The following is a 15,682-nucleotide window of genomic DNA, read 5'->3' as shown; positions in this document are numbered from 1 at the left end:
GTGAAATACATGCTGAAGTGTTATGCTGGGTTGGGACACACAAGCCGGTGGCATCAGATGAGGAGTACACATATGCACTCATTTTCACAGTAAAATGCTGATGTTTGGGCTTCATCTAAGAAGGAAAAATCCCTTGGGCCCTGTCAATCCACCAGAGTTTCAATTTGGCTGGTGGCTTTCAGGATGCAGTGAGTTAGGCCAGCTCAAAAGGAATTTAGAGTAAATAGTCGTCTGTGAGGCTGGTACTGAACTGCTGCAGGTTGTACATTGCAATTCCTGTGGACACAGCATTCCCGTCTAAGCTCCCTCTCTGATCCTTCCCTCCTGGCAAGTCCGTCTGCCAGCATCACCAGAGCTGGAGCCAGAGCCAAGCTACTGATATGAACATGAGTCCTCCCCTGCAGGCTCTCCATCCTCCCAGCAGCATCTGCTAGATGGTGATTGTTTTTATGGGGGAAAGACTTATTTTAATTTAGATTCTATTTTGAAGGTAGAAGATAGTTTTTATTTAAGGAGTGTCACATATTCTGCCAACTGAGGCAGGAATCTTTGAGGGAGTCTGTCTCTATGATTTTGGCAGCACATCGTGGAGTACATTGCTTATAATTAAAGATCACTCAAAATAAATCCCAAACATCCCAAGCTCTGTGGAAGTCCCAGTTTGGAGCTGTGGTTTATGCCTTTGCCTCCATCCAGCATGACTGGGAATGCTTCATGGAAGGGGGTCTCAGAGCAGACTCAGATCTTCAGGCTCTGCAAACAAACTCGTAATGAAGCCCCTGAGAATTTTGTCAGCTCTCAAGATCAAAATATCAGACCCAAAGTGGAGTCTCCCATAAGGAAAATATCTGTGGGCCCCTGAAATCTGGGGTTTATCATCACTGGATTCAGAAAGAAAAGTGTCAGAACCCCGAGCTCTGTGTGACAGGCCTCAGAAAAATGCATACCACGGTCACATACAGAAGTTAAATGGAAGCATATGGAAATTCCCCTTTGTTGTGTACTGAAACGGACGTATCGCATCTTCACAGCTGGAATCTGCATGAAGTCTTAGGAGTGCTGACCCTCTACTTCTGCACTGTCACAGAGAGGAATTCCTTCATCTCATAAATTCTGGACCTTTCAGCAACCAGTTCGCATCCAAGATTACCCAGCGGCCTACTTCTGCCTGAGAGTATGCAGCTGCTCGGTCTCCAGTCCACGCAGGAGCTCTGGCTAGCTGAAGGCAGGCTGTCTGGGAGTCCATGGAGTATCTCGCTGTCAGGGGGTTTTGGGGGATATGACCCTGAGCGTAGTGCTAGCACAGTGCTGCCTCAGCTCATGCTCGAGACTTGACGCACTTCAGCTGGAATCATGTGGAAGGTTGGGTCCTTGTGTGACCCACGTTTTTTGCTTGTTGTTTTGTTTTGGTTCATTGTGGTGTGGTTTTGGTTTTTTTTTAGTATTAATCTCATTAAAAGAGAACACTGTTTTATAGACACTTCAATGGCAGAATGACACTCTGGGATGGGAATATCTGTATCTAAGAAGAGGAATTTCTTTCCATGACCAGAAGTAAAAAATACATTAGTCTGGAAGACATGCTGGTAGCAGTGGAGGCAGCCATGAAGCCATTGTTGCATGGCTTTTTTCTTGTTTGTTAATGCATGGAGAAGAAAACCACAATGTCAGAGACTGGTGCTGCTTTTAGTTCGTACCATAATGTCCAACTAATATAACTGTAGCTTTTAATTTGAGAGGAAGAGGTCCTGTACCATTAGATTCATTTCATGAGTGAGACCTAAGCAAAATTCTCAATAGCTGCTACAGTTCTTAACAGCTAGTATTCTTCAGGCTGATGTTTGGTGTTTTAAAGCTTAAAAGCAATAATTTTTCTGTGCTTACTTTCCTGGAATGCAGCTCATGAAATTCAATTTTGAAATGACATAATAAAGTGCCGTAAATTTGAGGTCGGGCAAGAGCGGCTTACGTCTGTAGCAGCCGTAGGGTTATCTCTGCTTTGGTTGTGTCTGTACTGGCATGAAGAACCTCAGTTACCTAAGGACATCAGTGCTTAGTTTTAACAAGTAATATCTTTCATACTCCTCACAGCAGAGGATATGGAACCTAGAAAAACGTGTGTGCTTCAGGGTTATGTGAAACAAGCGGCCAGTATGCTTTGTGATACATCAATAGCTGAGTGTGTTTATCTGTCTTAAATTGTTCAAAGGAAATGAGACTAAAACTGATGTAATTTTCTAATATTCTTCCATGACAACTACCAAAAGCGAGAGGCAGCTACGTAGTATGTTTATGTTATTTTCACTCTTCTTATATTCAGGATGAGAAAGAACAAAAATATTTCCTTTGCGGTACTTGCCTTCTTAGATGGATTTTTTCCCAGCTTATTATCCTAGAGTTTTCAATGTAATATGTTCCATTTTAGAAATAAATCTGAACCCATGCCGAACAAAAAAGTAGTAGCAATTGTTTGGCAGCCTTGCTCCTCAGCTCTGTTGCAACCTAAATTAAATAGCAGCAGGCAAATCATATGTATCTCTCATTCTGTATTAGCTATGGTAGGAAATGTTACAGATCCAATTAACCTGTGCCAATAATGAGTCACCATACTATTTATAGGAATGTTATGGTGTGTTTTTGTTAGAATATTAAACTGCCTTTCTCTTGGATTCCTGCACTCTCTTCTGTGGCTGGCTGAAGGTAGGCTAAAGGCAGGCATGGCCCAGAGCCAGAAGCTGAGCATCACGTTGTTTTCTGTTACTTTTGTTTTCAATTCAAAATTACATCATAGGAGGTTGGTGTTTTGAATGGTAGGCCTTTTCACTTGATTATTAGTGATCAAATCAGTTGTCATTCTAATGATTGGGCTGTTGATGCGAACTCCACTTGAAGATCTGCAGACTGAGAACCCTGTGCAGTTTCCTGACAGGACCATTTCTCAAACTATGAGCTATGACCCACTTTATGATTAAAAGGAATTCACAAGTGTTCAAAGAATTTATCTGTTAATATTATTAATGATAGAAGATAAAACCTAGAAAGAAATTTCTGTATTACGCAAATCTGTATAATCAAAACATGTCCTTTTTCCTCCTTGAATATTTAATCTTGAGTTTCTATCCCCTGATCAGTCCCGTGGAGGATGCACAGAGACAAATGACAGGTCATGTATCTAAAAGGTCTGAGAAACACTAAAACTATCCTGCAATTGCTCAGCTTAACAGTCTCCATTTCTCCTTCTCTGTGCTGCTCTAAGGGATTCCTCTGCAGCTCTTCCATGAGCTTCTCTCCCCTACTACCACCCTGCTTAATGACCTGTCCTCACTCCATCTCAAGATTTCCTCCTCTTCCTTCTCCTCCCGTTCTTCAAGGCATCACTGGGAAGGAATATCAGATCATGGGACTCTAAGCCTGCTTAGTCTGCCTTGAATTTTCATCATAACCCACTTTGTGTGCATTATAGATAGCAGTTACAGAAAAAGTGCAGAGCAGTAACCTGACATTAATTTGATCAAGATGGTTAGCTTTCTTTTAAATTATGCTATATAATCATTCAATAATCAGGCATACACAGTTACATAATCTTCACATGAGGCCTAGTCTTGTTATTCTTATAAAGGCCTCCATCACCCCTGAAAACGCCCTTAGTGTTTTGGTTCTGATCTCTGAGTGCACTGAAGTCACCAGGAGTTCTTTCCCACAGAGTTCAGTAGCCTTTGGTTTGAGACCTTTCTCACTGAAAGCAACCCAGAATGTCTTCTTCTGTAGCCTCTTTTCTCCCCTAGCCTAAAACAATGCCTGTAAATACTCAGTCCTGGATCAGACCAAAACAAGGTGACCTGGCTAACCCAAGGATTGCCTCACAAAAGCTGTGTCCCAAACTACCGAGGTATTGAAAGTATCCACACAGCTTTCCCTGCTTGTTCATTTTCCTTTGCCTATGGTTTCTGTGTGTTGCCTCGTGCTGGCCAGAAGCAGCAGTGCTGAAATGCTGATGGATAAGCATCTCATGGGATATTTCTGGCTCTGCCGGGGGTTTTAATTATATATCAGCTCACAGGAAAGGCCTTTTCTTTTCTTAGAGATTTCCGTTTCAGGAGGAAAAGCCAGTCAGACATTTCTTTCACTGTCATTCCAGGGAGAAGCAGGTCAGTGTTTATCGTCTGTTCTGACAGAGGTTCTGACGTGCACCAGAATTCTGCTATGTTTTGTCTCAAAACAATCAAGAGGGACGTGGAATTCACAGACATTTTTGAGGGGAAAATAATCTAAATAAAATCAGATGTGCTTCCAACAAAGTCTTTTTACAAGCCCCTGTTATTACCTATTAGAACAGTATTACAACTCTCTGGAAATCAGTCATGGTTGCAAACGCTGCACTATAAACTGTGACCGAGGATGGTTCTCTGCAACTCGGAAACGCGCTCTGAAAATGCAGATCTTTTCCCCCTAGGCACTGCCAGAGCAGTGTAATCATTCCCTCGGATGCCAGCCCGGCCCAGATGCCACCAGGAAAGCTGTTGTGTCTCATCCTCCCCCTGCAAACTGCTGTAAAGAGACTGGCTCTGTACTGATACTTATCTAGCTCTTGCTTTAAAGTTGTCATTCGTTTTAGGTTGTTATTAACTGGTTTTAATTTTATTTTCCATACTCAAACAGTCATGGTGTTTGGAATTATGGAAATAACCTCCTAAGTCAGCGTGAATAAAATATTCTTTTCCATTTTGCTCATGATCTGTTTTAAGGATTTTTCATTTGCTTGTAAATTAATGGATTTAGATTTCTAATCTTAAATAATAATTTCTAAACATTTTGGCAATAAATATTTGCTATATTATAATACAATAGTAAAACAGGTTATCTCTGGTTTTAAAAATTCAGTTTACAAGAGATTTTAGACTAACAATAGAGCAGTTCATTATGTGAGATGATAAATTGCTTTAAATCTTGCCTCATACTGGTTTACTAATGGAAGAACTTTATCTGCCTGTTTTAGAGTCCTACTAGCAAGCTGGATTTATGCATAATCAACTTATAATATGCTCAAAAGCAAGCAGTCCATATAACCAGTTCTCATCTAAATTCTTCTAAATATGTGTCTGTTGCGTTCATACGAAGTAAATGGAAAAGAAAGCAGAAAATATCAGCCTGCAAGCTGCCTCCAACAGAGACCCTGAACATTTTCTTTACACATTTTCCAAAAAATCTTTATTTTTAAATTAATATTTCAGCAAACCAGAAACTTATTTTATTCTTTGAAGCTTTATTTCACACTTAACATACAATGAAATTTGTTTTTCATGCTAAGAAAATATGTTTCCCCTCTCCTAAAGCTTATGTTGCATCTCCCTGATGGTAACCAAATATAATGCATAATTAACACTGCAAATCACTTGTTCAATATTCAGGGGCCAAGAGGTCTAGACGGTCCTTTAGGAGAACCAGGTACACAAGGCATTAAGGTGAGTGCTTGGATTGTTCAGTACTGTACAAAGCATTTAAATAGACCATAGCAGATAAGAAAAGAAAACAAACAAAAAAAAACCCAACACAGCATGTCAGAAACCATCAATTTGCATTTAATCCAGGAGGAGATTTGCAAATTTCTGCCTTCTTCAGGTACTTCCTTGTTATGGTATAAGCCCATCTCAGCCTGAATCTGCGCTTTCTGCAGAGCTTACCCAGCATTTAAACTGACAGCAACTGTATGCAGCTTATCTAGCAAATGCACATAGAATTCACACGTTGTTGGTTATTTATCAGGGAGAAAGAGGAGATCCAGGGAAGAAAGGAATTCCTGGGCTTATTGTAAGTATATTGCTGCTCTCTTCTCTCTGGTGACCAACGCCAGGACCCGAGGGAATGGCAGGGAGATGGGCCAGGGGAGGGTTAGGCTGGGTATTAGGAAAAGTTTCTTCCCCCAGAGGGTGGTGGAGCCCTGGAACAGGCTCCCCAGGGAGGCATCACGGCACCAGCCTGGCGATATTCAGGAAGCACTTGGCCAACGCCCTCAGAGACACGGTGTGAATTTGGGGCTGTCCTGTGCAGGGACAGGAGCTGGACTCGAAGGTCCTTGCAGGTCCCTTCCAGCTCAGGGCATTCTATGATTCTCTTGCAGGCAATCTTTGCAGTAAGCCTTAACACAGTTACTGAGCTATGTTTGGAAATTATCTGAAGCCGACATTGTCTTTCAATATTTCTCTTTGACCAGGGTAAAGCTGGAAATCCAGGAGAAAGAGGAGACCCAGGTGCACCCGTGAGTATGAAATTCTCTAGTTCTTACTAAAAAAAAAAAAAAAAGAAAGGAAAAAAAAAAAAAAAACGTAAACCAAAATGTTACACTTTTTTTCACACTGGAATATGAGAGAATTTGTCTGCTTTAGAACAGCTGGAAAACTCTGACAGTACGTTTTGCATTTCTTCATACAAAGAATCAGGGGCAGAAGTAAGACTAAGTATGAACATGGTCTAGTCTGCTACAAGACTAGTGATTTAATGGATGATGGTCCACAGGATAATACAATATGATAGCAAATTGCAGCAGAAGAAATGGCGATTGTAGTTAGTAGGGGGAGTCCTAAAAGTTGCTTTGGGTTTTTTTTAGTCTTCTTATAGTTTTAAGGGAGAAAGTCATGGTGACATCAAAAATAAATCTTTGATGGATTTTAGGGTAGGTGTGTACTGTCAATGTTGGGATAAACAGAAAAATGTGTAAAATGTATATCCCACGTATAGGAGAAAATTCTTACTTTTAGGGCTTCTTTCAATGGAAATCTAACATGTTCTACTTGAGGCTTTCTTTTAAAAAGAGGGTTACCAGTCAGTCCAGATTGTATTGGATTTTCAATTAGAAGGGAAGCAGAAAAGCAGAAACAAAGCACTAATGGTGGTGATTTTGTACTGAAATGGAAACTCAAAATATTGGTTGTCACTGTACTTCTCTTGCCTCCTCTGTTCAGATTCAGGAGCTTGTCACCTTTGGCACAATGGGTTTTCATTTCCTCCTCATCCACTAGGGCTTTTAGATGTATTTATATATACAGAAATGAATGAAGCAAGACCTCATTAGGTTGAAATTATGAGAATCAGTACATTTATTGCAAAGTACAAGGTACAGTACGGTACAGCTACAGTTTCTGGGAGAGAGTATGATACAGATATGCTATGAACCAGGTTGAGCAGAAAGAAAAGTGGGCTGTGAACCTTACTGATCATCTCAAATACAGTTTTTAGGGCAGGACACTCATAATATTGTGTTTAGGCCCCGTTCATGCACACAAGTAGTATGTGAGTCTAAGGAGAATGATGAGGAACTGGTAAATGGTGGGTCAGCTAAGATCAACCCTATGTAAAAGAAACTGAGGAAGGATTTATTCAGGGCTTCCTCGCCTGCCTTGGGGCAAGTGATGTGGCAATGCCTGTCAAACAGAAGAAAAGGCTGCACATAATTCTTGGGTATTTCTGAGCAAGTTATTGAGTGAGCAGAAATATGAGAGGAAGTGCTTTTCACAGAATATGAAACAGCTTGTTCCTAATGATTTTTTATTATTATTTTATTTTAATCTTCCAGGGTTTGCTTGGGCCTCCTGGAACCACAGGAGACAGGGGACCAATGGGAGAGCCAGTAAGTTGATCCCTATGCCTGCTTAAAAATTTTTCCACGTGGTGTACTGAATTCCCTGGTAACTCAAGCTCCGTTTTACCAAGACTCAGCATTGCCAGCTGGAATTGTGGGGTAATTGTTCCAAAACTGCAGGGCTAGAGTCTGCCTCCCTTCCTTAGCACAACTTGTTCATTAGCAAACCTGTTAATCACGCTGGGAAGCACTGTAGTAAGGGGTGCACAGCATAAGAGGGCATGACAGAATCTGGACCACAATATTATGTGGCTTTGTGCTGCGTTGTGGTAGACATCTACATTACGGATTATGTAAATGTATGTGCCAATGCAGATACTAGTGGTATTTTTTTCAGGCAAATTTTAGGATTGTTATTCAGGAACTCAGGGACCTAGTCTCTAGTTCTGCACAGAGCAGAAACCCCCTAATTATTGGCAGAGGAGCAGAGAAACATAAGCAATTAGAACTATTTGTAGTAACAGGCTTGATCCAAATTACACTTTAACTTTGCCTACTGTCAGACACATCAGTAAAATCCTTCTTTGCAAATTATCTAATGGTTAAAAGGAGTCCCTATATTGCTGTAAAATTTTGGCTTCTGAAATTCCCCAAAAGTTTTGGCAGGAAGATATGTTACCAGTCCAGCAGATTTAGCTCCCGTGGTAGTATTACAAAGAAATACTTGACTCATGAATCAAACTTAAGCTTTGTTACGCTTGCCTGGTAGAATACCATGGAGTTGCTGCAAATGAAAACCGATGGACTTTGAATGCAAATGAAAACCAATTCACTTTAGGACAAAGTGAATTCTCAATGGAAAATTAATAGCAGTTTCAGTTGTTCACACTTAAAGGAATCTATAGGGTAAAATACATGTATCTGCTGAAATCCTCTCAGTAATATGCAGCTTACAGCGTTGCTACAAGGGAAGAATATACTTGTATTATCACTGCCAAGTCATCAGGAGGAGCAAAACCATATGCAAAGACTATAAGAGGAAGTGAAACACAGAAGAATAAATATTTGCTTAAAAGACTTCTATAATAAATATGGGTAGCATCATCTTTCTTTTACGTGAGAAAAACAGATCAACAAAATGTTTTGAATTTAAAATGTACTTAAACACAGATGAGTCCCAAAGGGGTAAATGGATATGAACTTTCTGAAAGTTCAAAGACTGGACATATCCAGGGGGTTGATTTGTCTTGACATACATTCATAGTGGCTATGGAATCAGCTGTAAGCTGTTACAGGCAACCTCTACCCCCAGCACACAAATCCCTCTCTGTGAGCAGAGGCGGATAATCTAACACGTGCAGAGAATTTGAGTGTGCCACTTTAGGAAATGATCCATATGTGTTACTGCAATAAATTTATTACTTACGGTAGGGCTCAGTAAGAGAAGATGCTCATAGTGTAGTTACTAATATTACCAAAAAGGCTCCAGCCTTTAGTGCGTTACACCTCAGTGATTGTCCTGTATAAACATTGCTAAATCCACAGTGAAGCACACAGTAGTTGTTTTCAGTTAACTCCATATCAGACTGTAGGCTTTCCCACAAAGCAAACCAGACAGTCTAACAAACCTTAATTAAACAAAGTCTCAGTTAATCAAGAGGAGAGCTTAGTTTAGATAATAATTTACTTTTGGCCAAAAGAAGAGACATCAGTGCCATTTGAAATCTATTATTACAGTCTGTCAGGATTGGCAATGAGGTCTTCAGTACCGTATGCCGTCGTGGTGCTTGTGTACACTATTGGATTCAGGAGGAAAGACAATGAAATACACTTCTTTATGCCAATTATGACAAAGTCAAGACTATATAATGTAATTTAATGTTAATTGAATGATGCATCCAAAATTTTGTTTAATGCCAGGGTCCAAGAGGACAACCAGGGGATGCTGGCCCTATTGGAGAAATGGGTTTTGAGGTGAGCTTTTAATCATTTATATCGTAATTACAAACACTCAAGCAACTGAATAAGCCTGGACAATGTATTTAGAAACTATTTTTTTATTACCTGCAGCTGACTCAAATACCATGAGCTGCTGAGAGACTCCCTTACTTAAAGTTGTTACCAAAAAAAGGTTTTAAAATAAGTAACTTTTTCTATTGTGAGCACTGTCTTTGGGCATACATTCGTGACATCTGCACCTAGAAGGTGAATGGTTAGGTGAGCACATGAATTGGGGTTTTGGTGCTTGGGGTTGGTTTTGTTTTGGGGTAGGTTTTTTTTTTTTTTTGGAAGCACCATTCTCTTTGCAGTTCGACAGTGGAACAGCATTAATCATTTGTCCTTGCAAATAGCAGATGAAGAAAAGCAGCTGCAGGCAGCCTCTTCTTGCTAACTTTTGCTTTGTTTTTAATATCTCTTTGAAAGAAATATGACAGAGTGTATTAGCCACATTTGCAATGAAGTAGCTGAGGGATGAGCTCACTTAGAAGGAATTTGGCTTATTCAAAGAAATGCACTTCCTCAGTCACCCAAAATCTATTCTTCTGAGTGACTATTAAAAAAGTTTGAACGTAAACTTTACAAGAAGTAATCTGATACCATTAAGTCTTTAAGAGCTGTAGATTCCAGAAAAGGCTTTGTTCTCCAAAGGCTATATCTGTTGGCTCCAAGCCTAAACAGTGATGAAGCTGTCAGTCAGACTTACATAAGATAGATGATTGCTCAGCCTGCTAGTAATTGATTATGAAAGGTATAGGCTTAGTGGTACTGCTGAGTCTTCAATACATTCCTGATCCGCAGTGCGGTTCCTGAACTCCTCCTATACCCTCCTTTCTTTTCGTCTGTTGGGCTCTAGTAAGAAGAAAGGACCGTGTTGTCTTAATTTGATTTTTCAGACGTGCATCTTTCCCAGTGTGTCATGCTCTTCTTCTGCTTCAATTTTGGCTGTATTATTTGGTGGTTGCAAAATTATTATTGGTGACCACATGTAACAGAAGCTCTTGTGCCATGCAGGGACCTCCTGGCCCTGAAGGAGAACCTGGCCTGCAGGGGGAACCAGGCACAAAGGTAAATGTCATAATTATTCTCTCGTGAGCTGTTTAAATTTTCAGGTTTCCATAAAAGCATATCAGAGTGATCGAACTCATTAGCCAAGTAGGTGGTGATACAGGAAATGAGCCATTAAGAAATATTATTGTCATGATGACTGCATTTATCTATAAACTTTGTCACTGTTAGGAATATCGTCCCTTAAAATCCAACGGTTTATTTTTCTTGTGATATTTCAGGGAGACATTGGACCTGCTGGGAAGGCTGGAGAACCAGGCGACCAAGGTTTAAGGGTAAGCTATGGATGCGAATCTTCTTCCAAAATGGAAGGTATGTTACAAATGTGTCAGAAATGCAGGTTGAGAGACCTTGATTTGTCAGAAGAATTCAGTAAGAAGCTATTTTCTGATACCTTTTACGAAAAAAATTGTAAAATTGTAGCAAGTTAAAAAGATAATTGATTATAATGTTGAGATCATTCTATCGAAGTGCCTCATGTCACTGAGAAACATGAATGGGTGGTCTGAGCATGCAGGAAAATCCAAGGGTGTGCAGCCCAGCTATTACGATGACAGCACACAATAATGCTGTCTACGGATACCCAGTCTTACGTGAGATAAAGGGAATATTATACTCTCAGCAGAGCAGGGTATCTTTCTGTACCGCCATCTAAAGCAGCTGATTTGCTTCTGGTGCTGTGGATGGCTCATTTGGCACTTCATTTTACCAAGCACTTGTGCCCCTGCTTATTCTTCCTGTGTGTCTTACCCACCTCATCTGACCCAAACAGTTGCCTACCTTTGAAGGCTGAAAAAAACTTTTAAAATGCTAGAAACAGATTTTATCCAGGATGCTTTCAAAATAGCATCAACTATATTCTTTCAGACTTAAGTCGTGCCATTGAGCTCGCTTGTTCCGTTAGCTCCTTGCTGTCATCTTTTCCTCCCGCCCAAAATTTCCAGCAAGGTGCGTTCTACAATTCTGCCTGTCCTTGGAGAAGAGTAATTCCTGGTACTGGTCCACAGCGGGTGCTCTGGACTTAACCATGCCACTATGTCTGAAATACTACATTACTAATATAGGGCAGCTCATATTTGCTTTTTTACTATCTGTCTGCATCAAAAGTTACAAGTTGACAGTGTCTTTACCTGAGAAAGGCAAATATTCTAAAATGCCGTGGTGCTGATACTGTTGGTAAATGATGAGGTTTTCATGGCCCTAAACTGAGTCACCAAATGTACCAATATAGTAGTTATCCATATAAACATGGAAGTTTCAGGACAGAATAGGTATATTTTTGAGGTTTCTGTAATTACATGTTGTATACTCTGAAACCAAACAATCTCACTGCCACTGTCCAAATCCCCAGTGTTATGTGGACATACTATTGCCTCATTTTTCTAATGTTGATCATCTTTTACGTTTTTCTGTGTTCAAGATTACCAGGGCTGTGACTCTGTCACTATAAATCAATGAAAAATAAAGACAAATAAACTATAACAGCAACGTGAAAGTTGTTCAAAAGATAATAAGCACGTGTAAAACAAGTCTGAGTTCTTCCAAGGCAATATTTATGTATTGAGAAGTTTAGGCAATAACTTTGTTTTCAACTCTTGCCTTCTGTAAGGGTGAACCAGGACCTCCAGGAGAAGATGGTGTTCAAGGAAAAGATGGCCCAAAGGTACACGCAGTTTGTATGGCAGATGTAAAGCAGTTGTATTAGCTGAAGGACACAAATTTCTCCCCCCCCATTTCACCAGGTCAACAGAGCCCAGTTGAATGCGTGTAGTTTTAACATAGGAGGCCCTGTATGTTATAGGCTTCCCTGTGCCTTTTAGGCACATACCTACAAGGGCTACGGAGTCAAATGGCTGGACAGAGAAATGCAAACTGAAGGACTGAGTACAGCTTATTTCCATGGTGACTGTCAAGCTGAAGAGAGCGAGCCCAAGGCTGCCCTGCATCCTGCATTGGATCAGTGCTGTGCCAGGGACTGCGGCAGGTGCCAGGACAGGGGATGTCACAGACGACACCCTCAGGTGGTTGGCAATGGATGAGGCAAAATCTGGCTGTAGGAGTGTATGAATGAGATAGAAAGAAAGGGCTTTACCCAAACTTGGAGCCTGATCTGATTTTTGACTGGTAAGATTCCCATCAGTGTCAGTGTGCTTATTGTCAAACTTGAAGATTCAGAATTCACTTTGCTCAAGAATAAGTAATTCTGTAGTAGCAGCTTGAATAAGCTTTTGTTTTGCTTTGCTTTGTTTTAGGGAGACCCTGGAGACCAGGGACTTCCTGGAGAAGGTGGTGAAAAAGGAGAGATGGGGTTACCAGGAATTGCTGGACCCCCTGGTGAACCTGGTGTAATGGGTGTTCCTGTAAGTGTTTTCAGGTTTAAGTGGTCTTTTTGTTCGTTTACTTTTAGTAATTATTTTCTTTCTAATTTTGCTCGCTTTTATTTTTTTATTTTCTGATTTTCTATTGCAATTAGAGACGACCATCTTTGAATTAGCTTGCCTCCCTTTTCTATGTGGTTCAGCTTTTTGGGGTTGGTAGAGAGAGGAGACAAATGGTTTTCCTAGCTTAGATCTGGGACCTCTTAGCAGATAGTGATTCTTCACCACTTGTCATTCATAAACATACACCACACAACCTGGAGCCTCTCACTTCAGATCTCTCCTCTCCAGGCAACCTTCTGTCATTAGTCTCTTATCAGCACCTTCATTTGGAGACTGTAAGCAGTCTTAAGGTATTAGATCATTCTTTAAATTTTAAAAGCACCCAAAAAAATTGGCAAGATGCATGTGCTACCGTAAATTGTGCTGTAACACCTTTTGTTGGTTTGTATCACTTCCCCTGCTCATGGCTTTTTTTACTGTCCCAGGACTATCTAGCTTTTAGTTTAGATTAATATTTCTTTTGGTCAAAGGACTGCCATTTTGAGCAGCTCGTAACTGATGAAGCGTTAGACCTTAGAGCGCACAAGATCTGGCTCCAACAAGATTTTGTGCTTACGTTCTTATCACATACATGCTTAGCTGTCACTCCTTTTAATAAACCTTAACAAAAAAAGGAAGGTCTAAAAATAACATTTCTAGAAAAAGTGATATCCTGAACATTAAGGTTTCTTTAGTTGCAAAACTATTGCAGCACAGGCACCAACAGCACAGGATTTCTTGATGTGCTGGTGTGGATTATAACACCTTCTCTGGTCAGGGATACAAGGCAAGTCAAAAGTGACTTTAAAACCAGTGTCACATGATAGATATTGGATAATACAAATTATTTCTGCTGTTGATTCCTCATCAGTTGTCATCAGAGGATGGCCTAACTTTCCTAACGGTGGCCTTTCTACACTGGCTGCCAAGGTGTCCTAAAGACAATGCTATGGATGCTGTCCATCCTGCACTGGAACTGACTTCCAGAAATGAGGGTCTGTCATGCCAGGCAGCGCTACTTTGGACGATAATTCTGTGCTGTGGTGTGATGTCATGTCTTTGGTGGACCTTCTCTTCTTACCTTCCTGTAATGAAGCGTCTACTATAAAAAGTAAGGAAAGAGAAGAAAGAATTAATTTCGTTATTCCATTTTGTTCTTAAAAGACATTTATTCTTAAACTAACTTCATTTTAGTGCCTCTGTGAAAGGAATTAAATAAACATATCTTGAGAGCACCAGTTGCCATAGACAGCTGAAACGGAGCTTGCAGATGGAGAGACAAGGCAGCAAGCATACACAGGTCAAATAGTAAACAAGCATCGGGATCTGTAGTCAACCTTTTTATATCAGTTTGCGTGTTTGTTCTAGCATCACTCCGAGCAGCTAAAATCCATCTATAAAATCTATTTTGCTAAAGGTTTATGCAACCTCTTAATGTGAACTAATATTTTGGAGCACAGTTTCCAAAGCAAGTTTGTAGCCTCAAGTCAGAATCAGATTCCCTTACCAAAAATCATCATGTTCTCATTCACAGTCGTCTGGCTGCCTTTTCTGTAGGTCTTATGTGATGCTGGAGTCTGAGCAAACATTAGTTGGAGGGCCAGCTGTCAATGGCTGTGAGGACTGTCATCTCTAAGCATGAGTGCTAAAATCTCTTTAGTCCTGGGTTCTTCACAGCAAAATACTCTCCTAGTGAAGGAGAAAAAAAATGTTCTTTTAGTTGTCAGCACACTTAGCTGCAGAACAATTTTTGTTTCTGATACAAAGATATTTTCTGTTTTAGCTTGGCAATTCTGGAGAAGCTCAAGTTTCATACATTGAAATTATCATAAAACAGCTCAGCTCTGGCATATCTACATTGTATGTAATTATACTTGTGTACGATAAACAACATCAGCAGTGCTGCTGTGCCTCAGGCAGGTCTGGCAATTCGATTTTTGGGAGGATGTGGTTAGCTGGGGATTTTTCACATTTCTGTTCCACACACTCCCAAGGCGGCTGCAGAGCTGCCTCCCTCCCCATTCATCCTCCCTGGCATCTGGGAGCGTTCACATCATGGTTTTGGTTTGGCCTCCTTCTAGGGATGCGGACAAGTCACAACCTCCAGGTCTAAACATGGAAATAAGTTTCCCATAATCAATTGTTTGAGGGTTTTATTGGGGGTGAGGGTAATACATTTTCCTTAAACAAAAGCTTACAAAGCAACAAATCAGCTTCACAAATCAGTCTAAACTATATTTACCCTGACATCACCACAATGACTCCACAAAACCCAAATATTTCTCCCTTTATCCCAAACTGAAGCTAAATTACCTCCTCTATCTCACAGAATTTTGGGGTAAATTGAAACTGGTGAACGGTGGACACGTCCAGACCTTTGGGAGGTTTTTTAAGTGACCTGGAGGGCAGCAGGGCTGTAGCCCCACAGCACCCTGATGTGCAGGCAGCACAGCCGGTTACCCAGTCACCGAGAGGCGGGCAGCAGTAGCCTCCAGCACTCACTGAGTTGGGGCTTTGCTCTGCAGCACCTTGTCTCAGGGCCCTGCTCTTCACACTTGACAGCCCCAAGGTTTTCTTAGTTTTCCTCTATTTCTCTAAATCCAGGGGTTGTCTTGAAGCA

The 15,682-nt window shown here is 40.7% G+C and overlaps 1 protein-coding gene across 2 annotated transcripts in view; it reads left to right on the top strand.

Moving 5' to 3' along the window:
* The window catches only part of COL24A1 (collagen type XXIV alpha 1 chain), a 149,750-nt gene that overhangs the window by 100,628 nt on the left and 33,440 nt on the right, over positions 1 to 15,682 (top strand). For both annotated transcript variants that reach the window (XM_075098056.1, XM_075098055.1), the window contains exons 29-37: positions 5,409 to 5,462; positions 5,764 to 5,808; positions 6,212 to 6,256; positions 7,571 to 7,624; positions 9,497 to 9,550; positions 10,589 to 10,642; positions 10,864 to 10,917; positions 12,252 to 12,305; positions 12,895 to 13,002. In XM_075098056.1, the coding sequence (XP_074954157.1) occupies positions 5,409 to 5,462; positions 5,764 to 5,808; positions 6,212 to 6,256; positions 7,571 to 7,624; positions 9,497 to 9,550; positions 10,589 to 10,642; positions 10,864 to 10,917; positions 12,252 to 12,305; positions 12,895 to 13,002 (522 nt within the window). The remainder of the gene's footprint in view (positions 1 to 5,408; positions 5,463 to 5,763; positions 5,809 to 6,211; positions 6,257 to 7,570; positions 7,625 to 9,496; positions 9,551 to 10,588; positions 10,643 to 10,863; positions 10,918 to 12,251; positions 12,306 to 12,894; positions 13,003 to 15,682) is intronic.

Source organism: Phalacrocorax aristotelis, chromosome 6 (assembly GCF_949628215.1).
Source record: "Phalacrocorax aristotelis chromosome 6, bGulAri2.1, whole genome shotgun sequence".
Lineage (NCBI taxonomy): Eukaryota > Metazoa > Chordata > Aves > Suliformes > Phalacrocoracidae > Phalacrocorax > Phalacrocorax aristotelis.
The sequence above is the reverse complement of the archived record's forward strand: the minus strand, read 5'-3'. Positions and strand labels throughout refer to the sequence as shown.